The sequence below is a fragment of the Corvus hawaiiensis genome, chromosome 3 (assembly GCF_020740725.1).
Source record: "Corvus hawaiiensis isolate bCorHaw1 chromosome 3, bCorHaw1.pri.cur, whole genome shotgun sequence".
Lineage (NCBI taxonomy): Eukaryota > Metazoa > Chordata > Aves > Passeriformes > Corvidae > Corvus > Corvus hawaiiensis.
The window spans coordinates 101,572,544-101,599,794 of NC_063215.1; the positions used below are offsets into that span (position 1 = coordinate 101,572,544).

At 35.9% G+C, this 27,251-nt stretch overlaps 1 protein-coding gene across 31 annotated transcripts in view; it reads left to right on the forward strand.

Moving 5' to 3' along the window:
* Positions 1-27,251, forward strand: part of NRXN1 (neurexin 1) — a 676,704-nt gene that overhangs the window by 65,883 nt on the left and 583,570 nt on the right. For 19 of the 31 annotated variants that reach the window (XM_048299377.1, XM_048299382.1, XM_048299400.1 and 16 more), the window contains exons 3-5: positions 12,795-12,812; positions 17,448-17,477; positions 18,279-18,290. The exons of 5 other annotated variants lie outside the window; for them this stretch is intronic. In XM_048299377.1, the coding sequence (XP_048155334.1) occupies positions 12,795-12,812; positions 17,448-17,477; positions 18,279-18,290 (60 nt within the window). The remainder of the gene's footprint in view (positions 1-12,794; positions 12,813-17,447; positions 17,478-18,278; positions 18,291-27,251) is intronic. 7 more of the 31 variants (XM_048299383.1, XM_048299394.1, XM_048299405.1 and 4 more) reach the window with 3 other exon arrangements.

Below are 27,251 nucleotides of genomic sequence, written 5' to 3' on the forward strand. Positions count from 1 at the left end.
TAGGATACATCTTTTACGTGTCTTTTAAATCCATACTGATATCATTTGATGCAGGATGTAAGACAGTAGTAACATCAGTGTTGCTTAAGGGTTGTGCCAATGCCCTAACCAGAACTGTATTTTAAGAATTTGTCCCACTACAGAAAACAGTGGCAACTCACAGAAAATGCACACTAGATGAAAAGGTATAGTTTTTAATATTGAATGTTGAAACACATTCAAAGTGATAGAAGAAAAACACCTGAGACCTTTATATTCTAAAGTACTTTTGGAGACAAATGGGGTGTGGGGGAGGGTGAGTTGGTTTGTTTTAAAGGAAGTAAAATGAGGTGAATTCTCTCCGTGTATTATAAGCATGTTTTGAGAAATGTGCTTTGAATTTTTTTCTTTTTTTCTAAGAAGAAAATTAGTTACAAACATTAGATGTTCTTCACAATAGACACTTTTGGAATAAGTATGCATTTCAGAAAGCAAGAAGGCACTTGCTATAAGCTGCAAAAAGCAGAATAAGAAAATGGATCAAACACTTTTTAACCTGCGATATAAAGAGCTTTACAATTGAAAATAATTTAAATTATGTTGTTAGTGCCTTTTGTACAGTTTTTATAGTTTTGTTTTGGAACAAGCTATAATTATAGAATCACAGTTCTTTGAACTATTTCCTTTAAACAAAGGAACATACGAAAAAAATCAAAATCCTATTAATTGATGCTCCTTTCTTAAATTCAACACCTTCCTTTTCATTAGTTTTTGTTTTGTTGACTTGTAAGGAGGCTTTTCCTGCAGTTCAATGTGATCCATTTCTGTCCCTTGGCTTGATGTGACATTCTGGAGTTTTGTGTCAGTGAAGTAAAATCTTTTTCCTATGATTAGTGTGAAGATTGTTTCTGTTTTGATATGACTAGTTGAACCATAGCACATCAGTGATTGTTCACTCTGTTGTCTGCATTCATTGCATTTATACACCCTTTACATTGCATAAGGCATTATTATTACATGAATGACTGTTCATATTCTGATGTCGTCTATGTATTCAGAATATACTCATAAAAATTCTACCTCCTTCAAATATGAGTTTCTCTCTTAGTAATACAGAAAGATTCTTTGTTCCGAAAATGTGATTTGAAAAAATATGCCAGAAATGTTTGTGCTTTGTTTGGGAGGTTTGTTAACTTGATTAAGTACATAAGTTATATGATACAGGATCCTTGCTTTCATCATTATAATTCTGTGAATTGCTTAATGGCATAAATACTCTGCTGGAAAGAAATTTTAATTATGGTTTAGATGTAGGAGTTTTTCCACTTTGGGAACCTCAGAATTATTCCTCCTCTTCATGAATTAAAACTAGGAAGCAGATGATTTGTGTGTTCATTTCAATAATGGGCTAACAATCAAACAAGATTTCTGTTATTTGCCAGCATTTACCTTCCAGAGAAGGACTTTTATTGTTGCAAAGTTTGCTTAATCCACTTATTATTAATATTTTGCTTTAAAGGCATAAGAAATACAATTTTATATCATTCTTAAGAAGCAACCTCAAAAGAATGCAATCTAAGAAATACAGATTCACATTTTAATAGATATATTTATTCGTATTACTCAACCAGTAATATTTGTGTCCCCTGTAGCTCCTTCTATAGCTCTAACATTTAGATGTTTTCAGTAATTTCTTTCTGAGCTCCTATTTGACTCAGTCCCATGAAAGGTCATCACAATGTTCTCCACTGTCCCCTTCATATGTACTGTGGGGCAACACAGAGACAACTTTTTGTGAGGAAAAGTTTTTGTGAGAAGATGTTAGAATTGGTTCTGATAAAGTTTTATACCAGAAATGGTTCTTCGCTAAAGAATCCTATATTTCTTTTTCTTGATGCCATCTTTGTTGTCCTAACCAATTTTCCAGCTGTGAACGAGCTAAAAATGGAAAAGATGCTTTCCCACATTTTCATTTGGCAGCGTGCTACTGTGCTGATGTATTATGATACATGAATTACATTATGGCATGACTAAACAAAAAATAACTCACGTGCCATATACTGAAGGAAATGTGGGCTTAGGAAAAAATGTGAAGTGTTTGAAGATGAGCATCGAAGTACATATCTGAGCAATTTCTTTCAGAAAGGCACCAAGGTAATAAGGAAGACTTCAAGAGCTGTCAAAAATGACATTATAGTAGGTGTCTGCTATAGTCCACTTGATCAGGAAGAGCAAGCAGATGAGGCCTACAGACAGATAGGAGGAGCTTCACACTCACAGGCCCTGGTCCTCATGGGGAATGTCAGCCACCATGATGTCTGCTGAGGGGACAACTGGCAGGATATAAGCAACCAGGGAGGCTCCTGGAGTGTATTGGTGGTAACTTCCAGCTCCAAATAAGAGCAGAGCCAATGAGGAGAGGTAGTCTACTGGATCACATACACCAAAAAGGAGGGGCTCTCTCAGAATGTAAAGATCAGGGAAACCTTGTCTGCAGTGACCACGGTGGAGTTCAGGACTCTGAAGACACAGAGGAGAGTGAGAAGAAAGCTCACAACAGTTGCCTTCAAGTTAGTATTTATGGATCACCTCCACAAAATAATAATAAAAAAAGCCTACAAAGGGTAGAAGCAAGGACAGGTAGGGCTGGGAGGAATACAGAAGCATTGTCTGAGCATTCAAGAGTGAAGTGATGAAAGCCAAAGCCCAAATGGAATTTCATCTGTTCAGAGGTGTCAAAGGCAACAAGAAGGGCTGCTATAAGTACATTACTGACAAAAAGACCAGGGAAAATGTGGACCCATTGTCCACTAGAGAGGGGACATGGTGACAGGACACAAAAAAGAATGAGGTCTTGAATGCCTTGTTTTTCTTCAGCTTTTAGTAGCAGAATCCAGCTTCAGGACTCCCAGGTCCCTGAGAAAAAGGGGAAATGGTGGACCAAGGTAGATGTACCCTTGGTGGAAAGGATCAGGTCAGAGAATACTTATGCAAACTGTCCATACCTAAGTCCATGGCACCTGATGGGATGCAACCATGCTGAGGAAACTGTCACCTGTCATTGTGAGGCCACTCAAGATAATCTTTGATCTATCACGGAAGCCGGGAGAAGTTCCAAAGTGGGAAGAGCTCAAATGTCATTTCCATCTTCAAGGAGTATAAGAAGAAGGACCAGGGAACTACAGGCTGACAAGACTCAGTGTTGTCTGAGAACAAAATGGAGCAGATAATCTTGGAAACCATTAAGGATGAGAAAATCATCAGGAGTTGGCTTCACCAAGGGTAAGTCATGCTTGACCAGCTTCACAAACTTCAACGATGAGTTGACTGACATGGTAGATGAATGTTGTCTACCTGGACTTCAATAAAGACTTTGACACTGTCTCCCATAAGATTCCCATAGGGACAGGTCAGCTTACCCAGAGAGATGGTGGAGTTTCCAACACAGGATATATTCCAGAGCCATCTGAGCATGACCCTGGTCAACCAGCTGTAGGCGACCCTGCCTGCATGCACAGGGAGGTTGGACAACATGATCTACAGAGGCCTTTTCTACCTTAATCATTGTGTGATTCTGTGCTACTGATTAACTCGTAGGAAGAGAAGAACTAGCTGTCTTGGATTAATTTCTATTAACCTCAGATACTGGACTATTTTGAAATATTTACTGCTATCTACTACCACTAGAAATTTTATTTGTGCAGTTTTGAGATGGGAACACTCATAGATGATAAATCAGTGCAGCTCACCCTAATACCATGGGTTGCAAAAGCACGTCAGGTACAATTTCTCCTTCTCAGAGCCACCTTTTTCACCTATACTAAACCAATGCCTGTTATGTCACTTAGGAGTGTTATAAAAGTTACAATATATATCCTCATGCCAAGAAAATAACTTTAACCAATTCATATCAAAGTGATTAATGAAAATTAAGAACAGCTCTAAAGCACCTCACTGATTGCAATGTGTGTAAGTACTCTGGACACATGGAAGCTCAATCCAGGCATTCACATGGCTAAAAAAAAAAATAAAATCATCCTTTTGCAGCTTCTGTAAAATCTATGGAACGAAGAGATGTATCAGTCTTACTTTAGCTAAGGATAACCAGATTTTAAGTGAAGAAATGTTGATTTTTTTAAATTTTAAAATTACTTGTAATTAGATTAATTGTCATTATCTATAACAAGTAATTAATCAGAATAACATTCAGTGTTAGCATTGAAATGGTTGTAGACTAATAAAGGAGAAAATTAAGTTCATTTAAAAAAAATAAAGATATCTATTTTGTTCACTTGCAGTCACAGATAGCTATGATTAAATTTTAATTTGATGTCAAATTAAGAACTTGGTTACCGTATACTGACTTCCAGGGTACAGCTCTACTCACTTCAGAGGAAATTCCCATTTAAATGAGGAGAAGGTTTGTTCTATACCATTCTAATGTCTTCCAAAGGCAGCTTCAGCTCAGTTCACATCCACAAAATGAATCTCAGTAGTAGCCAAGAAAATTTTATGGTGGCTAGCTGAAGAACTATACAACAAAATGATTTAGAATGTTGGTACTCTATTTTTAATTGTGTACAGTGTGTCTTCTACATTTTTAGCTGCTAACTCTCAAGAACACTTCATACCAAATTGTCTTCAGCCGTCTGTGTCAAAGTCATGGCATCAGGATAGCACATAAACATTCCTCTCTTTTTTTATAAAGACAGTGTGTGAATACAAAAATATGGCTGACTTTGCATGCAGTCCTGTTAATTTTGGTGTTGTACCAGTCTGGGAAGGCACAAGTATCCAGATACAGAGTCAGGGCCTGATTGAATATCTCAGATAGGCAAAATGTGCAGTCATATGTCTTCACTCTTTAGTAAGTGCTATAAACGAGAAATGCTATATTTGCACAGTCGAGATTGTGTAAGTGTAGATAGCTGCCAGTACACTGTTCAATACAAAAGCAGTAGAAAAGTTTTAGGAAGCATTGTGTAAAAATATATCCCTCTCATGGACAAAACCCACGACCTCTTCTCCTTTGAGCGTCCTGCTCATGTTATCCACTGGATCATCACCTCTGTAAAGCTGCCATCCAGTTGGAAAATTACTTCTGCCATTCAGTCACTGCACAGCATTTTTGCTCACTGTCAGCTCAGCTAATCCTATTCTATTAATGGGTCTAAGACACCAGTTTTTGCTGAAAGGATGATTGGAGAGGGATTTGATTTCTTCTGATAGTAACTGGGGCCTGATTTTGCAGTCTCTTGGATAGCTGTAATTGACTGCACAAAGCACAGTGCAATAAGGAAATGTTGGGCGTATTTCTACTCTCATATACCTCAAAACAAGCACAAGTAATCCTGAAAAATCTTTATTCCTCATTTCACAACTGTTTATTAAAAAAGGTGTTGAAATATGTTACATCATGAATTTATCAAATTAATTTCGAAATAGGTATTCTTAAAATAGAGATACCTGTATCACCCCACATTGCTTTCATAGAACATAATCTGTACTTGGCATTGCTCTCTGCCAGCCAGAAGAGTTAATTCTGTATGAAAGCTTTTGATAGGAATAGCCTGAAAATATATTTTCATGCCATGCACCCAGCAGGGCGAAACTGAGGAAAATCCAAAGGAATAAAAATAATGCCAGGAAGAAAAGAGGAGTTGTAAAGTGAACCATATACAGTCAGTTTGTAGTTCTAGCCAGTCTGTTCATTCTCTGTGATAGGAAATAAGGCCTCTAGTGATTACATGGAAGAAGTCCTAATGCACAAAGCAAGGTAAAATGTGTAAATCCCAGAAATTTTCAGTGGAAATTGAATGTGTCAGATCCAGAGAGATAGTTCCCAAGGATAAATGGGAAAAGAGCAGCAGTTCTTAAAGCATATCTGGTCACTGAGTAAAATACATAGATTTACATTGTGTTTCATTTCCTATTTATGCATGGAAATTAAACCACTGAGGAGGGAATGTGTTTAGTTGATTCACCTTCACATATGCAAATGATTTATTTCTCTTTTCATTACCTCTATTAATGTTACTAAATTCAATTATTAAAATAAAGTTGGTCCCTGGTTGCAGTTACTACAGCCATGACACAGACCCAGCAATGCTTGTCCCAGTGACTGATGAAAATTTCTTTAAAGAATTGATGTATTGTAGGCAAGTCATAAGTATAGTAAATATGAGAGTAGCAAGACCCATTTTGGAGAAAAAAAAAACATTTAATGAGGTGGGGAAATATGGCCAAAGTAAAATTGCTTGGGATTGTAATACAATTTAAAAGGCAGTAACTTTTATATATGATCTCTCCCCTGAGACTGTTGAAGTTTGTATGGTAAAAACTATTAAGAGAAGAGAACAAGTATATTTCCAAAATTTCAGTTCCAGGAAGCAATTGAGAAAAAGGAGATGTAAGTATCAAAGATGTGCTTATTTGTTAACTTCCGTGGCTCCAAGGACACGAAATCCTATTCAGATGTGTAATATCTAAAAATATGTAACAATAGAATCATCATAGATTAATAGCATTAAACTAAAGCAGTGTTGAATGTATTCATGTTTGATACACTTGTTATGATAAGCGTTAGAAAAGTGATAAATCTGCACAGGAATGAAATAACACAGAAAAAATATTGCCTCAGAAAGAGTAGTGATTTAATTACGTCTTGATTTGGATTCTGTTTTTCATCTGTTTCTCAGATAACTGGAGAAGATATTAAAAAATATAACAGGTGGTAGAAGTAAATTGTGGCTGGGGGTATTGTCCTGTTGTGAACCACAGGGAAAATAGGAATTTGTCTGAATTGGTTTTTTCACTCATTATATTTGAGTTCTTCATGGGAAATATTTCTCAGTGAAATCTTTTTGTAAATGATGCAGAGATTGGTTCTGAGAAAACAATTTATTTGAACACTTTTGTGTTTAACAGGGTGTCAAAGTATTTGCTGCTGTTTATGCTTGGTTTCTGTTCTCATTTAACTAGAGAAAATGCATAGATTCATAGGAGTTCTGGCCAGAATGTACCACAGTGAAAATGCTAACCTAACCTCCTAAATGGCAAAAGGCAGAATCTCTTCCAGTGATTCCTATAATGCAGCCCTACAAAAAGCAATGATTGATATACAGTGTCTGTTAGAGAAAGCCTCTCTCTAAAGAGTTCAGGGAAGAATTTCCAAGAATTGCCAATGCTTATTTTATCTTTATTGAATATTTTGTCTTCTTTTCAGTTTGAACTTTTCTGACTTTTGATCACAGTCTTTGTCTGATTGAAAGCACTTCCAGCTATCAGGAACTTTTGATAGTTATAGACTGCATTCAGACACCTCTTAATCTTACCTTGAGTATATTCTACAGATTGAGCATTTTAGGGCTTTCTTTGTAAGACATTGTTGCTGAGTTTTCTTAGGGTTTTAATGACATGAATGACTCTGGGGAAAGTTTTTTTCTGAAACCTCTCTCATTTGTTATTTTCTTTTAAATACATGACACTGGAACTAAACACAGTAAAGATTTTAGTTATGCCACAAAAAATAATGCCATATTCTATTTCTATTCATTATTTCTTTGCTTGTGCACTCAAAACTTGCACTGCCCCCCTTACTTGCTGCTTCGCACTTGGAGCTCATCTACAGTAGCTTAACTCAATGATCTTGTCATTATTTCATTTTCAAAGCACTTGGGATACTGTCCAGAAAAATGGCCTCACTTAGAATAAATTCATGGATGTTACTGGGATTTACAGAAGCGTACTGAATTTGTGCTGATGGCTTTGTCTTGTAAAAAGCTGTTAAAAACACCTAATTGTGCCCTAATGATCCTCATTTGGCAGAAAGTCTTGTCCTTGTTTTCAGTCAAGGCAGGCTGTTAGTGTTCCTGACAGGATCTCGCCTTTCTTTCCAGAAAAGAAGGGATCCTCAAAGAGACATAGGTAGAGAATGAAACTAGAATGGGGCCAAACTCCTGTTATTCTGAAATTTCTCCTTTCCACCCAAAAAATATCAATAAAGTCTCCTTCATATTTCTACCAACTGCACTGCAAAGTCCTCTGACTGGGTCTGTCCAAAGCTGTGTGGAGACTTGGATGGGCTGTACATTGATCTCAGACCTAATGGAGCCATGTGGAAATGTAGGAACTCCCAGGCCCTCTTCCCTAGATTCTGGTAGATTCATAGATTTTGTGTAAGAATTGCAACAGGTTTGGGAAATACTGTTTCCCTATTTACTCAAAACGCAAGAAGACGGCAACAAAATCAGAGTTCTGTACTAGGTGTCTGTATATTCCATTTCTAATTATTCATAATTGCAGTCAATAATGGCAATCAATATATGCAGTACATTTTTCAAAAGTACATTTCTAAGAAATGCAAATAATCCTAATGGAATTTGTGAGATACACAGCATTGAGATCAATGCTCATGACCATGGATATTCAATATATTGCTTTAGTTCGTCATTATTGACTATATGACTGTTCAGGCTTTATAACATACTTCATATTTTCATATCCTTTCCAAATATTTTGTTTAGAACATCATGTCAATAAAACCAATTTCTCTACCAATCTGAGAAAGGGGACAAGCTAAATTACACTATCCAAGAAACACTGAGAACAGTTCCACAGATAAATCTCCCCCTTGAAATGATATTTCTGAGTACAGTTTTTTTTTTTTGTAGATAAATTTAGAGAGAAGAGTGATTATGCATTATTCTTTGAGAAAACAAAATTTTGTATCTTAAACTTCTAGCCATCAATTTTGTTGCAAGACACCTTCCTAATATAGCTTTATTTCAGGCTATTTCACCACTTGTCATACTTCTGAATCCCTTTTGAAATTTCATAGAATATGTCTGTGGTATGTCGTATCCTTCCTTTCTGGAATGTGATTGTGAATCACAGTTGTCAAGAGAAAAAAAAAAGCGCTATAAAAATATAGCCACTGCTAATATGCTATTTCTTATAGCGTTGTTTCTGGTTTTGTAATTTCAAAATACTAATGTACTGTTTCTTCTGTCATGAAAATACAGTTCTTACATAATTGTGTGGTAAAGGTGTAAATACTCTAGCAGATGAAAAAAATGTAACAGCAGAAATAACCACTAAACATAGAAAGAGTCAGGTTTTGTTGGGTTTTTTTTTAAATCAAGGTTTCCATGAAGAATTACGAAATATTAAAATGATTCTTTAATTAGTAAAAATGTACTGTAAAAATATTATTCCCATTTTCATATCCCTAAAACACAGTGATATGCTAAAATAATTATAATTGGTTGTGCTTTTGCTGCAAAAAAAATATGGAGCAAAACCTGCTCTCAGTTCAGCAGGGACAGCCTGAGACACTTTCTCTGGAGATAATAAGCCAGACTCACAGCCTGTGTGAGTTGTATAGTTCCTCTGATTTCAACTGTGTCATAACAGATTTAAATCAACTCAGTATTTGGCTTGATATGAACAGGCAACAGATTACACATGTAGCACTGAGAGCAGACTTTGGCTGGAGGAATTAGGCTGCAAACACAGAAAGTAGCAGGGCAATTGATTTTGTTGGTGGTGGGCATGGGGAAAGGTCTGAAATAAGAATTTGCCATGGATAAGAATCCTCTAGTTCTTCAAGTGAGGAGCTCGGGGCAAAGTGAAAAGTAGAAGAGTCCCCACATCTCTTTGAAGTCAGAATGCTGAAGAGAAAGTCACCTGTTTTCATGGTGAAAAGTCGTTGGTACAATCAGCTGGTGCAGAGAAGGAAGGAGCTGCTCTGTGCCACTGCCTGCAGCATTTGGACCTGGCATTTTGGGTCCTGAAAACCTTGAGTTCCACTGTTGTCAAGAGCTACTCAGTAGACTGTAAGGTCCCTTAGAGTGGATGCATATAAATGTGGGTAAATTCTGACTGTGTGTGGCTAAATCATCAGCAGTGGCAGAAATGCGTAGTACGGCTCTACTCTCCTCCAGCTACAGAAATTTTACACCACTGCAACTCTAGTGACATAAATACAGTTACTCCTGATTTAAATGAGGAAAATTTTGTTCCCTCTGTACTGCAACTTGATTGTATGCATAGCTTTCAAAGAGTTTCCCTTTTTCCTTTTTTTTTCTTCTTTTTTTTCCTTTTTTTTTTCCTTTTTTTTTTGTTTTGTTTGAAGAGTGGCTGGAGTAAGCAAAATGAATAAAAAGCAAGGCTAGAATTTGGGCCTTCTGGCTTCTTAGATTCTGCTTAGATGAACAGACTATGACAAGAAAATGGGAATCAGGAAAGCCAAATGAAGTGCTAGTGATATGGAAATATATCATCCATCACAAACAAACTACCTTAATTAAAGAAAAGTGCTCAACACTAATCTAATGTAAAAGCCTTGTAAAGTACCATAAAGAAGCTGAATTAATTTTTTTCTTAGATTGCAAAACTGTTTAAGATGGTTTAACTTACCATGACAAAAACCTGTGGAGGAATGAATTTTCATTGCTGTTTACTAGTGCATAGGGGTTTGGCTATATACACTGTTAATTCACAGAGAAGGAATTCGACTTTTTTCCATTTTATTTAATTCAAAATGTTTTGACAGCTTAACTTGCTATCACTTAAAAGTTTAATCAATCAGTCATTTAGGGGAAGCTGCTTAGCTAGTATGAATCTTTCTGGTGAAAGTCATCAAAAAAGGCATACCAATTATTGCTAAGATAGAATTTTTACTCATGATAGAAAACAAAATATGCTAAACCCTGTAGCCAAATGAGTTTAACCATCTAATGCTGCCTATGATGTCATTTTCAGAACCCTTTTCTTTGACTCTGACATCATGAGGAACTGAACAGGCCTGTCAGCAAGTTTATATGCTGGTTTTAAAAAATCATGTTAAGCTAAGCATGGCCACCAAAAAGGACGCCATGACAGTGTTGATATTGCAATATATCAACACTGTGATAACCAGAATTAGATGAAAGAGCCTGCAGTTATACTACAACTGAAATAACTAATTCATTTTTCATTGAGTTTGGGTGTTTGGTTTTTTTTTTTACTTAAAGGAAGGAAATTACTGTATGCAGTTAAAGGTAGAAGGCTTTTCCAGAAAAGTTTTGCTAAGAGCTGCTATTTCTAATAGCCCAAACATCACCCTAATTTACGTCGTGTATAGAACATAACATCTGTATCTTGTGAAACTGGGTGTTCTGCATTTTCTCAGTGAATTTTATTCTATTTCTTGATTTAGGGTGTGTGAATGGAAAAGGTGAATTATAATATCTTAACTGTAGAACTAAAAACTGAGAAACTTAAATCCCTATTATTCATCATTTATAGCATTTATTATTTTTAAAGTGGTAAGATTTTCAAATTATTTGTTGGAATACTGTCTAGTTTTGATGACCTTTTTCAGTGCCTCCTGGAATTGACTTATAAAGGCTTTTCACTATGACAAGTGACACATTCTGGGAGGAAATGACTGTGCTTAAAAATATCATTAAGCCCAGTTCTGTGTAACTCATTTTCTTATTCTTTTATTGGATTACAATATATCAAAATTAGTTTAGTTTCATGGTCACATGAAAAGGCTTTATTCCTATGGGATGACTCCATGCAAAATGACCCATAATTGCAGAACTGGCCCTCAGTTTGCACTGGCTTCTGTGTGCTTCCTCCCCGGGAAGCATTGGAGGAGAAAACATAAACTGCAGCAAGGGGTTTCCCAGGCAGTCAGACTGCTGTGTTGTTGCCCTTCCCTGTCTCTTCGTTGGTTCCACACCGTCCATCTCCTTGACTTCTGTGATGGTTTTCCTTCATTATTTTACCTCTCCCATTTTCTCTCTCCTATCCTCTCCTCAGTCATGATCATAATGGGTAGCAGAGAAATACTCCCTCAAAATCACCTTCCCAGTGGAGCAGTTGAGGGCTATAGATGCTAACATGAGTGTTGGGACACCAAGCCTCTTTCTCAGCTTTAAATTCTGTCCACTTCATTAGCAATTTTTCGTCCCCTTTTGCTTTGTAAGCTTTGGGAGAACCTTCTTTCTTGTGCCCCATATTGATGGCTGGGTTGGGGATGAAAGAACAAATTTTGCTTGTTGATGGCAGCCTTTCCTTCGTGAAATTTTCCTTAGGCAAAATTCCTTTTGTTATAATCTGGGGGCAGAACCCATCCTTGGCACTGCTGTGGCCTTTGCTGGCTGTACCAGGTAGAGAATTGATTTTTTACAGTGTGCAAGTTTCTTATGCTGACCAATTCTGTAGGACATGATCCAACAATTCTGAGTTATTCCACCCAGTTTAAGCGCCATTTTTTTCCCTGCTGGATTTGGAGATTTGACCCAATGACCAGAGTGCCTCACTAATGACTGCAGGATCAGCCATGCTGCCTGTGGTAACATCTTCACAGCATATTCAAGAATTTAAGTTTTCTTAACTTTAAAATCATCTACTTCATCATCCAGGAGAATTCAGAATGGGAAAGTAGAACCAAATGAACTTAGAATCCCTATCACAAATGACTGGTGGCTTTAAAATATAGTTACAAAAGTCTTACAAGAAGAGCCTCTGATTAATAACTAACAATAATAATAATTGCATGTACAAAGAGCTGCAGTAAATCCTGTACAATTTTTTGCACTTTGGAAAGAGTATTGTTTTGTTTCATATCACATGCATTTTGTTAAGTAGAGGAAACACTGCTTCCCTGGTGCTTTTGTTTTTCCCTCTGGATTGTAGCAATGGAGCACTTGCATGTTGTGTTTGATGCCTTGCATGATAAAGACATGCAATGGCAAGTTCCAGTCTGCATGCTGCTTAATGAATGTTTTCCTTTTCTCTCCTTCCCTGTTATGTGCTTACAGAAGACAACTATGTGGAAGGTGGGTGCTTTCTACCTTATTTTCCTAAGCTCTTGTTTTTCCCTTCTGTTCAGTGGGGTTTTTTCTCCTTCTGCTTAATGTTATAAAAGTACACATACCAGTCAGTACGGTAAGTTGTATTTTTTCCCTCATAAAGGCAGAAAAGTTTATTAAATAAATGTGATTTCTTTTTTCATACAGAACTCAAGCAAAGCTCCTTGGCTTTTTGCTCTAATTCCAGAATATCCCCACTGAAACAAAAGGATTTGTACTTGTATGACTGATATCATATCCAAAATCTTTCTGGAGGTTTGCAGGACTGATTTCTTCTCATGTTCTGTATGAAAAACACTTCAAGAAACTATTTGTCTCATCAATGTGGAGCCTAAATCCTCCCAATAAGATAGTAATGCATGTTAAATTCACATCTTTTAATTGCTTAGGAAAATGGAAAGCGCTTTTCTCTTTAATACCACAAACCTTGCTTACTATTACATCCTTTACAGCACAAAGCTTTAGGAAAAAAGGTTTTCTGTCTAACTTTTTAGCATAATGCACTTGCCTTTTGGACATTGTGAAAGAGGAAGCATGTGATTTTAATAATTATGTTGGTATGTAATTAAATCCCTTTAAAGAAAGTATGGCATAGGGCAGTGGAAACTAAGGCACAATGCCATCTATCCTGAGCAGTGGTAAGTAAGTCTATTAGCTGGTAAAACATGCAAGTATATGATAGTTTTAAAGCCTTTTTGCTTTTAAGCCAAAAAGTGCAGGTGCTTTTTTATGTACAAATGTTTTTAAAAGTCTCTCTGGGGTGAATCTTTGCTGGATAAATTATTATCTATTGGAAAAAAAAATAGTTTACCTATCTAAACTGAAAAATTGCTTTCATTTTACTTCCTTCCAATATTTTAAAAACTATTTTAAAAGCAAGGGCTTTGTAAAGTAACTCACATGCAAAGTGACTGCCCTGGAATGACTCTGACCGAGGGTGCTCATGTGAGCCACTCTGGGGCCTGAGTTCATTCAGGTTTCAAGCCACCATGGGCCACTGCCTGCCTGTTCTGAGGTGGTTTTCTCAAGCCTAGAAGTGCTGGTGCTTCATTCCTCTATGCTGCTGTATTCAAGGATGAAGATAGGTGCTCAGGTTTAACACATAGATGATGCTGTGCAATTTTATTAATATGTATGTTATCCCAAGGAGAAAGAAAATTCAAACAATTCTGGTGCTTTACTTGTGTGCACTTTCATGCTCGTACACGTCAATAAAATTTCATTTTCATTGTGAGATAAAAATGTATTCAACAACACTGGGATAGAAATTCTAGCTGAAAAACACAAAAGCCTAGAAATAACTACCTAATCTTGCATTTGATCTGTGCATAAAACTCTTAGTGGTGTCAACATGAGTCTCAAAATTTGAATTAGGTTCAGTACAACTAGATAAGGAGGTTCAATTGCATTTCACATATTCATTTATGCACAGCAGTACAAGATAAAACCTGGATAACAGTTAATCCAGACTTTACCTGAATCTAATTCTTCAAATTGCAACCTTAAATTTATTCCAACACAGGTTTGGGTACTTATGCATACATTAAAGTTACAAAGCATGAATATGTAAAGAATGGAAGCACAGAATGGTGTATCCAAAGCACAACTTGAAAACTGAGCTAAAATTTTTCGTCTTTGATCTCTGTGATATGTGAGCATATCTGTAAATTAGGTGACATAAGCAGACAGAAATATGTAGTATTAAATTTTGTATATACTGCAGGTAAAAAAGGCTTCTGTTTATTCATTTTACTGTAGTTGTACTAGACTTTAATACCTTCACTGCAGGTTTATCATGTTTAAATTTTGTTTTGGCCTGTGCTCTGCATGGAACTTACACAACAAACTATAATGATATCTTCATTTCCCCTTCCACTATCCACCCTGTGCCCCTTAACTCTCTCCTCTCAGAGCCAAGTTCAGGAGAGGGTTGGGGTGGATTACACAGGAGGGATTCCTTCTAAATCTTGAATTCCTAATTCACAAAGAAATTGAAGCAATGGTGCACAAATGAGTATTTTCAATGTATGGGATGCCTATATGTGGCTACTTAAGGAAAAAAACTTCCCAGGTCTATTTGTTGTGGTATTCTCTATTACAAGCAGACTTTCATTTTGCAAATCTAGCAGTGGTTGCTGATTTACCTGTATAATTTTAAAGCACTCTGTGGAATGATCAGGTACAGTACTAGTAATTCTTCACTCTTCCATAGCCTTCATCCATAGATTGCAAAAATAGAAAATAAGGTAAGTATCATTATGTGCCTTTAGCAAGGAAGTATAGGTGGCCTTAATGCTTGCAAATAAAATAGCACAAAGAGTCAAACAAAATACAGTGTCTTGAGGAGTAGTACCAAATTTTTTAATTGGTAGATGTTTGGTTTGAGCAGTGTATGTCTTTTACATTCACTTGACTGCCTTTTTTCATTGAACAACACTGTAAGTGACTCTTAAAATTCAAGTAGTTTTTATGATGATTTCAAGAGGCACTTCTGCTATTTACATTTTTTTTCTTCAAATTATGTAAGAGTCATCTATTTGCAACTGACCAATTTCACATATCATTTTAACAAAAATAGTAGCTATCAAGCAGTGATAATCTGAAGCTGGACTTTTGTTTAGGTTCCTATAGCTACAAAGTTCATATGTAAATGTGAGCTAGTAAGAGATCACCTTCTTTGCATACCCCTGGGAGACAGGACAGTGATTTTTTTCACACCTTCTAAGAGCTGAAAGAGCTCACCTAAAGTAGTGGCTGAAAAGTCACTGTTTCATTAAAGAAAATACATGTTGCAATGTTCAGCTGGTTTCAATTTTCCTCTATCAAATACAGTTAGGGTCAAGTCAAAAGTCTGAGATTTCTTGCTATAGTTGCCAACAACAAAAGTTAAAACCCAAAAGACTAATTAATCAATCACAGGAAGAGACTGATACTTCCAAAAGGCAGTGTAGCAGGGGATCTAAGCAAGGACACCCAGCACTAAAAGAATGAATTAAAAAAATATCACCTGGTCTTTATACTCTATCCAGCAAGCCTCTCTTGCAGCAACATTTACAGAGAAAGAACACCCATGAAAGCATTTCTATTCTCTTTCACATGCTGCAAATTGCCAATACAGCTGTGTGATGTTTCCCAAGCAATGCTGATGCAGGCATCCCTTCAGGATCACAGTCAGTTTTCGTTTGCATTGCTGTGAGCCCCAGGTAATCCCACCAGCTGCAGAGCACTGTATTTGGAAACACAATTTATTGCACAAGAGATGAGGCACATCAGGCCCTTCAGTTTAACTACACATCCAAAACGGGTGACTTTAAAAAGCAATAATTCAGCAAAACCATTGTTAGTCTACTTGGAGCATCACTTGAGATTTGGAACTGATAAGAGACGAATCCTTTCAGACTGATTGCAGTCGGGAGTATCGTCTTTGAACTACCCCCAAGTAGTGTGAGTCATTTGTGCACCTAATTTTCTTTGTGAATTAGAAATCATAGAAACTCTCTCTCTAGGAAGTCTGCTTTCCAATAAAGAGAAGGATATTTGATTGCTCACCTTCTTTGTGTGAATTAATTTAATTAATTGCAATTAAGAAAATAATGTATGGCTTTTTAAGAAGAGGAGCACATTTAACACATGAACAATTAATAAGTTCTGAAATGGATCCTAAGACAGCTAATTTCAACAAGAATAAGCCTGTTTTTTAAGTCAGACATAAAAAGTGAAAAACCCTCATATATCTAGAAAAAATATTCTCCCTGCATCACATTATACTCAGTGAGATATAAGTATCATTTTATTATTGTGAATTAAAAAAGCTGAATATTTTTCCTTAAAGAGTAACAAAATTTGGTTCTGGATGAGTGATTATCATTATGGATTTCTGCTTTGAAATGTCACTAGACCTATTCTGGTATGATGGGATTTCATCTCACAATACAAGTATAAAGCAAAATCTATTTCTCACAGATTTATGAAGTAGTTGCAATAGCTGTCTCTTAAATTTTCTTTATTACTATGTATTTTATATTGCATATGTAATAATTTGCCTTCTCTGGAACAAATTCATTCTACTGTCACATTTCACACAAATAAGGAGACATCCTTTGCATTATCATTTCAATGTGATGAAGACATTTTATTTAATTACCTGAAATGCTCATTTTTATGAGGGGAAAAAGATCAGACCCAGCCCATTTTTCAGGTTTAAACTTCTCCAGGGTTTCAACATCATTTCACATGTAGAGGACAGGAAGTCCTCCCAGCAAAGTGTTCAAAGCGATATAATTAAAATATGATAAAGACAGATATATTATTAAAGGAATTGGTTGAATTTGAAAGCATTTTATTATTTTCTGTCATTGCAAATACTGCACAGAAAAAAAAAAATACACAATAAACCAGCACCCAGTGTTTGAATTGCAGTTCTGTTACTCGTAGCCCAAAGCATTCCAACCAGTGGTTGAAAAATGCTCTTTGATTTCCCTCTGTGATACAGACATCTCATAGGAAACAGATGCCTGTCACAAAACATTTTTGTCAGTGTGACAACACCACCTTCCCGTGCTCCCTTGTTCATTGCTGACTGTGCTCTTGTTTCCCTTCAAGGTCTGGCGCACCTGATGATGGGCGACCAAGGTATGGGCTCTGTTCCTTTTCCACTCTGCTTTCATTGTTTCTTCTTGTTCTGTAGCTGCTTTGAATCCATCACTGCAACTGATGGGCAAATGCTTGAAAGCTGTCTTTGGCTGCAAAGAAACACATGGTTTTAGTCACATCTTTTTCTTATCTCATTTTTTGGTTTTTTTGTTTGCTCCATAAGCTTTTGTCCTTCCTGCCTCCTCAACTCCCCCTCTTGCAGTACAATAACTAAAAAGAGGTGAGAGAAATAAGAAAGTTATTAAGAAAATTTCATGTATTTATCAGAAAATACAATTATGGGTGATTCTGTAAAAGATAAACAAAGTGCAAGGCCTCTCTTCAGATAGCTCCTGAAAGAAGATACTCCTCTTGTCACATTGTACACATTGAAGAGTCCATTTGCATTAATGCATGGCTGATTGGAATTGTGCAGAAAGCACCTGCTCCTGGCTTCTGGAATGCTGAGAGTACAATTTTGCTACCTAACAAAACCAGTGATTTTTTTCCTCCTAACCATTGTCCATGTTACTTTTGTGGCAGTCTTTCTTATCTAAGCATGGGTTATTTCTGTGTTTCTCTGCATGTACATGATTGGGAAGAAATAAACTAAATCCCTACTATGACACTGATTGCATCTCCATTTGTCTTCAGGCACTTACCTTATACTTTGTCTCTTCATGTTCAGATACTATTGCATTTACATGTACTCATGACTCTTACTGTTGTTTCTCTCCTCTTCTTTATTCTCTTTTTGTCTGGAAATGCTTTCTTCATGGAACCATTTCACCAAATCCATAGGTAAAAGTAAAGGTATTACATGATTTTCTTTCTTTTTAATGCCCTCAGTATACTTTAATGTATGTATAAATAATGCAAGTAAACGTAAAATTTTTGCACTGATAACATGAGGTAGGTATATTCTTACAGTAAATATTTCATGGATATCAAGGTAAGGAGAATTATCCTAAAGTACCTAAAGGCTGGCCATTTTCAAAGTTTGTCTCCTGGTTTTGTGAGAGATGTAAAGCTTTGGCAGTGATAAAAGAGGCTACAGTTACAGGAAGTGTTCAGGATGAAATAACAGCCATATTTTGAGGTATGCCTTGTTCTGTTCTGAAAGAGTTGTAGTCTGAACCACCAGACACAGAAAAAAAAGTGTGATGTTGTTCAGTAGAGACTCTGTGGAGATAATCTGTCCAGGTTCAGTCCACAGCTTGATGTATGTTTTAAATGGGAATAGCACGAACTTTAGCAAGTCTTTGCTCTGAGAGTTTTCTTGTATATTAATCACTTTGAGCATATCCAAGATAAGAATTGGACAAAGGAATGAGGAAGAATAAAAGCCAAAGAGAAGTGTGGGGTTTCTTTCAGATTTTTTTTTATTCTTTTTGTTTCTTTATGTAAAGAATGCCAGCCCTGTTTACTTCTCTTCTCCCAGAGGAAACAATGCAGTAGGGGCACGATTTTTCTCCTGTATATATAAACACCAGGTTTTGCTACAAGGACACTTGTTCACAGGCATTGTGTAAATATATTTTTATGATAAGAAGCTGGTCATTAAAACCCCATTTAATCCTGTTACTTGTGATGAATAATACAGTTTTATTCATCTTAAGCATTTGTCAGGGGGTGAGTATTCTTTGTATATATCAGAAATCAAATTTGCATGGTCATAGCTGCAAATAGTTAAACTAACTAGTTAAATTAGAAACAAACTTCCAGGTTTGCTGGTGTCTTGGCTGATTTAGTGTTTCCATACCTAGAAAGCTCATGTGATGCAAAGACTGTAAATACAAATCTGTAGTGTCTCACTCCTCCTCATATCAGACCCCCTGGAAAGACTCTGTACTTGTATAGGTGGGATACCATTTAAAGGGTTGTGTGTGTCCTGGAACTCTACATCTTCTTGCTGAGCAAAAGGTTTTAAGCAAGTATGAAAAACAATCTGCTGATTTCTGCATTTTATAGGATCATTTCATTTTGTTTGGAGTATCCTTTTGTTTTTCTTAATCGTACCTAGTATGTATGACTTCCTTATTATTTTTATTACTATCTTATTCCTAATCAGTCGATATCCTGGCTGCAGTTACCTTAAAATGGCATTTCATATTAACTGAACCTTGACGTTATAGATAATTTTTATTAATAATGCAGAATTATTTTTCTAGATTGTTCTGTATAAATGAATAAATGATGTAGTGTGTACGACACCAAAGGGTTTTTTTGTGTGAAAGGATTAAAATATAAACATTATGAATATTTATTATTAGTAGTAGCTGATCTGGAGAGCAGATTTTTAGCAAAACAGAAACTTTTCAAGTATTGTGCAACATTTAGATATTTATATTTTTATTTTTAAAGGTTTAACAACTATATTCACCAAAAAATTACCTTGTATATATTAGTTACATTTAGTGTTCAATAATGTGCCATGTAACATAATTTATACACCAATTACCAGTCATCTAATCATTTGACTACATTTTTCTTTTCATATTTTAATTTTTATTAGATTTTTTCAGTTAATATAGAAATAATCATTACTGTGTTTTGAGAATCACAATATTTCTGCACATATAATGGTGTATATTTGTTCAAATGGATGGAAAGGATTTATACGTGTACCACTCCAGTTGCTTGTAACAGAAAATATCCCTCAATATTGCACCATATCCACAACCAGCAAAAAACAGCCTCATTTGGTAGACTATCCTGAAAATTTATTAATATCAGCTATTGAAACATGTGGCCTTGAAACAGTTGTGATAACACACATTCGTAACACATGACAATATGAAAAATTAGGAGGGTGATGGAAAGGAGTGAAGGGAAAAAAGAGGAAACAGCTTCGTTACAAGTTCCATTCCTTAAGAGGTATGCAAGGTCAGTAATTGCAAAATTCAGAGTGAATTAATCTTATTTTGGAAATATAAGCAATAAAACACTTTTAAGAAGCTTTACAATGTAATTTGTCCTGAGTATAAAATGCTGAAGCATCACCATCTCCTTTAATTGTGTAGATATTCTTTGGGGTACTGGAAAAGGAAAAAAAAAAAAATCAGCATATCTTCAGAATTAGGGCAGGGTGTTAACGAGGTAGGGACCTGGTGTTGACAGAGGAAGGAGAGTCGAGCAGCCTCTCCAACTGGACAAGCAATACTAAATCCAGTACCATCTCATGACGCCCCTGATGTTTGTCGTTAATTGTAAATCTAAATTGGGATACTCTAGGTAATCTCCCCACAAATTAATCCTTGTAGATGCTATGCCTAATTCTAGGAAGAGCTGCAGTCTTTTAGTTATACTGGCATTCGTTTATTTTCTGATAAGCGCCATATATTCAGAAATACTTAGGAATTCCTTTTTCAGTCCCTGGAAATAACCTGGCTGTATAGAAATCTAGCAGCAGGGTTGTCATTGCTCTGATGGTGAAAATACATAGGCAAGGTAAGGTTTGTAAATGGTGTTTGTGTTTTCATTAGACTACTTGAAAATGCTACCCAGAACAATTTTTTAAATTCAAAGCAAACCTTAAATCTGCTGTTCATAACAGACAGATTTGTTTGCCCCAAACAAATTTGTATCTAAAAAAATTTTGTCTGTTTTCTCCAACTGTTGGAAGTGGTCTAATAAAACCACCATTTCCACCTATAGGCCTTATCTCATCAAAGTAATGAAGAATTATTTTGTGATGAATAGTAATACAACTAAATTTACACAGCAACTAATGTAAAACACTCAATTTCTTTATTAAAAAAAAAAAAATCCCATCCCCTCCTTTTAGTATTCTTTTGGTGAGCAATGAAAGGAATTTATAATTCAGAAACTATAACAGTGACATGTATTACTTCGTTTTTTATACTGCAGTTCTCTTAAGCCTATACATATTTTTACCTATAGTTTATTTCTATGTAATTATCATACTTTTGACTACATATATTACTCATTCTATACCTAAATATATGTTCATACTCCTGTTCTATTATTTTAGAAATTATGTGCAGCTTTAAATTGTACGTGAGTCGCTCAGGTTCGTAACAAACTATTAAATGTTAGCTAGCTGAGCAATAAGTGTTTCTACCAAAAGATTGCTAGTACAACTGCAATTTATTGTATTAGATTGCAGGCTTTTGATGTGATGCTATTTGCTATACTGTGTATAAATGCTGAAGAAGGACTTCAGAATGGCAATTTAGGTATCTGCCAACTTCCTTGACAAAGGAGAGCAAGTTTTTTATTGCACAAGCTATCATACAATATCTGTAATGCCAAAGTGATGCCACTAATTTGTTAATTGTCAATCACACAATTCATTTGACAACTGGAAAAATAGAGCACTGAAAAATAAAAGCAATTTAAATAAATCCTTAAACAATCATGAGCATAAAAGTGGTATGTTATAGCTAAGTAATTACGTAGTGCTTGTGTCAGGCAATACAAATCTTACCTTGTGCCAGTAACCTCCCCTAACATCAAACTGTGTGGAGTTCAGTCATTAACCTTCCTGCCGCCACAAATTCATCTTACTGCGATGACTTTCATTTTTGCTCTGGTTTCGAAGAACTAAAGTGGTCTTGGCTTCTTGCACTCTCTGATCTTTCACGGATCATTGAAAAGCCTGTCCTCTCCTCATCTGCTTTGGTGTGTGCTGCTTCAAAATGGGCCTGAGAGACAGCCATCCCCCAGCCTTCCCTGACCCGAGCCCCCAACAGTCCAGAGGCTTTTAAATGCTTTGTTACAGCCCTGGGCTGTAGCACAGCTCCTTATTTTTGGCCCAGTGCCCTGTTGACATGGAATCAGTTTTACGCCTTCTCAGCTGCAGTTGGCTTTTGCCTGGGAAGCGCAAAACACGGATGGAGGGCATTCTTGACTCTCTGGACTTGTTCACACAGTTATATATCCTAGGTGATAGCAGCTGATTGGAAAGACTCCCTGCTAGAACTGAAGTGAGGTAATTCAGGGGTTTGACACACAATGGGGTTGATAGTGTTGGGTAACTGAAGTTGTTTCTAGATGACGTTACAGGAGAAGAATGGATAAACTTGAGCTTCCCCACTCAATCCCATAGTTTCTTCTACTGATAAAAAGGAACAAATCAACAAAGGTTTAAAAGTTTATCCTCCATTTAACAGGTCCCAAACATTTTGAAAGTCTTGGAAAATTTGCAAAATTATGAGCATAAGTATTTAAAAAATATTTTCTATAAAATTACGGTTATTTTTAATGAGCATTACCTTTTTTTAATAAATTAAAGAGCTTTAAATATAAAGTTCCTCTAAGTGCTCCAAAGAGCAGTAGCTACATATCATATCTCTTCTATAATGACTTCTTTTCTTCTGAAGAACCTCATAAGTATAGTTAAATAGAGGCTGTTGTTCACCAAAAATATTATAATTAAGTTTTTTGTGTGTAACCCATGCCCCCATGCCTACAAATACATGTTCCAGTAAATATTTATATAGTCCTTATATTTGTATGGTCAATATGTTAAAATTTTGGTTGAATATCATAATGAACCATATACTAGATATTGATTGTGATTCTGTGAAGCAAGTAATTTCCTTGCACTTCAGTGGGTGATACCCTGCAACCCTGGAATATTGACATTTGAAGCTGCAGATTCAAATTTATGTTGAAATGTGATCAATTAACAGCTCCTAAGGAGAAAAAAAATGCCGCAGAGCATGACTGCTGAAGAAGTTTTCTATCTGAAGCACATGGCTCAGAAGAAACCAATCAACATCAGAAACAGAAATGCAGTCTTCCTTGAGACACACATACTCAAAATTCTATCTGAGATGGCTGATTCCTCATCAGCAGTGTGAAAACAAATTGTAAGGACCTGACACAAATATCAAGAAAACTTTCTGAAGAAAGGGGAGCACACATATTTTTAAAACAGTTGCCATATGGTAATATCCAATCCACATCATGAGTTCTAGTTCTTACCACCATGAAAATAAAGCATTTACCATGTTCTGAATCATTCTGATGTCACTCAAAATTATCATGTAACATGTGTGTGTTTTTCATAGACTTCCTATGGATTTAGAGACAGAAAATAAATGAGTAACCATGAAGGATTTAATGTAAAAAAAATGTTATATTTGCAAATGTGTAGATTTCTGCTGGGTCCAGTAAACATTGTGGTAGGAGGAAGTACATATCTAAGATTTTGGCTTCCTCAACACAAGGTTGCTCTTTGAGCATAGGTTTATCCAGAAGATGGGTATGTTGACAGAGGACCTTTCAAAATAATATTAAAGCTCTTTCAAGAGGAAGGATGGGTATTTCAGGCCAAAAAGTACAAGGGGATTTATTGAGGATGGAAAACAGTTAAGCTGTCACTCTGAAGAGGTAAAAAAAAGGTACAGCAGGTAAGCAATAAAGAAATAGGAAAACTTAGCATTTCTTCCTTAAAATAAATTTTATTTTAATGTATATATAAATGTACATACAAAAAGAGAATTTAAAGCTGCAGTGCTCTGTATCTTTTTCACAGTGAAATTCCATGAGAGTTTTATACATATTTCACAGACATTTCCAATGAAACAGGTATTTGAGAGAGGTGTACTTCTTGGATATTGGAATATCCTTGAACCTCCTTGTAAGCCAAATACATCAGCAGAGTGACCCTAAAGATTTCAGTTTCACCCTAAGATTGCACTGTATCTTCCTGCGATAAAATTCAGTCCTTGAAATCTACAAGAGCAACTAAACAAATGAGCCCAAGAGAATCTAATTTCTATTGTTTCAAAGAAAATCAAAAGTAATTGGAAATTATTGTACATCTCACTCAGAACAGAAGTCTCAGCTGATTTTAACATTAATCCAATCAATCATGCTCAGTGAAGTTTCATCAGCTAAGTGGAAAGAAATTAGAGCCGCAAGGAGGAGTATTCTCAAACATCTCTAAGATTTGTCTACATGCAGGATTACAAAATTCTGGACTAAACTTTTTCACAGTTTCCAAAAAACTAAATCCAATGAAAGTGAAGAACTCTTATGAAGACCACTCTAAGATTGTACTGGTATAACTGAAAATGGGGACTATGCCCTCTAAATGCACATAATGATATTTTTCTACCAAGAAAGACTCCCTGGAAAGGAAATGAAAATAAATATTTAAATAGTCAGGTCATAATCGATTGTTCTTGTAGAAATAAGAATGCTGTGTACAAATTTTTTAACCTATTCTTTACAGGAATTTTCTTTGGTGGCAATAACATGCTGAAGTACTTAGAAACGACAGAAATTTGAATTATCCAGTCGTCTTTAAACCCTTTTAATTAAACAATATTATTTGCGCTGATACTACTAATGTACCTCTTTCCTGATTTTCAAAGCCTTCTATAACCCTGATGTTCTTAATTGCTTGAAGGTAGCTTTCTATATGTACTTCAGGGTCCACCTAGAGCAATTAAGCAGAGCAGTGAAATTGTGCAATGAACTGGGAAGTTCAGGAGCACAAGGGAAGACTGTCATAGGAAACAAGTGTGGAGCATGGAACGTGGGCTTTGCTATGAAATTCTGCCTTCATCATTCTTTTAATGGAGTTCATAGATACCAACCTGTTATCCAGATATGTTTTTTTCCAGACTTGGGAGGAAACAAAAATGACTGCATCTTTTTATTGAATTAATTTGTTCCAGTGAAAGGAGTCCTTTCTTCCTCATTAAAGCTATATTCAGGGTAAGGGTTTTTTTCTGTTGGCACCCACTTACAACAATTTTCTGATCAGCACTGCATTTCATTAAAGGCAGTTTTTGTAATTTGCTGCTATGACTTAGAGGTTCTGGTGCATTTTTTTTTCCCACTCAAAGTAGACATTTATTCTTTAAAGAAAGAAAGCATCTGGACTGATTCACTGGCAACTAATAAAGCTGTATAGAAGCAACCTTGGATAACAAGAGGCTACCACAGAACACCTGGCACTGTTGGCATCACAGCATTGACTTCAGTAGCTTCTCTGTATTGGGGGTGGGAGGAAATAAAAGCAGCTGGGTCTAATTCCTTTCATCTGCCTTTGCATGTTCTTCAGACAGAGGGGAGTCTGCCTGGAAAGCAAAATTCATCATTAAGTGAGTATAAGTCTGGAAAATTTTTGCTGGAGTTACCCTTAGCTAATAGGTCCATCCTGAATTCCATGTCGTGAGCCATGGTTATTCCATTTTCAGGAGTATCCACCTAAAAAAAAGGAAGCTAAATATCTTTCTGTGACCATTAACATTCTGCTTTTGAAGCATTTTTTAGCTGAAAAAATACCTGAGAGGTTCCTGATGACAGCTACATTGGTACTGAAGTGACCCCACTCCCAACCAACAGCAACATCCCTCCCTAGGACTAGAAGTCAGGAAGAATTTACCTGATTTCCTACTTCATTGAACCTGAGTTTCTTTGTTAGGAAGAACCTGAATTATATCAAAAAGGTGCCAGATAAGTACTTTTGATCTCAGAAAAAGGGCATTGCAGGCATTTTGCTGGTAATACAAGCTAGTCTTTTGATTTTCTCATTTAATGGCTATGCTTAAGCACTTGGTCTCACCAGGTACTTACAAGGTACATTTCCCCAAGTCCATAAGAAATTTTTTTAAAACCCCATGAAAGTCTTGTACAGGCAAATCACCTTTGAAAACTATGTTTGCAAGTCGTGATTTTACTATTGAAGCTGTGCAAAACAAAGCATAAATTAGTTTTAAAGCCAAATGCCTGTTTGACAATGCTATTTGCATTATGAATGGATGTTTATTTAAATGGCTATTTGATAACTGCGACTACTGACTAGATGTTATGCAGTTTTCAATTTTAGAAGAGTCATTTGGCTGTAGTTATGTTGAACTGTAACACTAGTATATGTTTACATCATCACAAAGGTGATGGGAGATTTCAAAAGGTTCTTTTTAAATTTAACCTTCATTTACCTGAACACCCCCACATCATTGTGGTGCAAGTAGTAAAACTGGTGCTTTCATTTTATCCAAATGCTTGTGCAAACCATGAATTTTGCAGGTATCCCTCTAAGTTCTTACAGCATTATGCACCTTCAAATGCAGAAAATTCAGCTGTGACTGTGTCAATCATGCACTGATATTTTTTAATGTCCTTTGCAGAATTTTGCCTCTATATTTCTCTGCAGTGAATTATTCAAATAAGAATACTGTCTGTGACTGTATTATAATATTGGAAGAAAATTTATATTTCAGAAAAGAATAATGTAAAAATATCTAAGTGCAAGATTGGACCAACAAAGTTAGACTTGGAAATTAGTAATTTTGTAAGATTCTTGTGCAGCACACTTATCTGTATAGAACTGTTATATGTATCCAGACATCCTATATGAGACAGGAAAATATCTATGGCAAATCTATATTCTGAGCATTACATAAAGCTTCCTGAGTCCCACTGTTATTCTACTGCTACATACTTCCCCAGAGCAAAGAAGGGGGCTGTTCAGGCTACTGTGAAGAGGATAAATCCCTGTATTCCTTTTGAAAATATTGGAAAGTACTGAATACATGGAGTAAAACACAGTAAGTCATTCACAATTCTAAAGGACAAATTCCTCAACAATTTTTATTAGCATATACACATTTACCATACATACATGGAGCTGCATTCAGGACATAGTCACATAAGCAGGTAAATATAACCTGCTGTACTTCATCAGTTTGCCTCTCAGAAACAGCTCTATCTCAGGTTTTACAATGCTTTCTATAATGACAAATATGTAATAAAAATTACTCACGTGTCATTATGTGTCATTTATTCTCT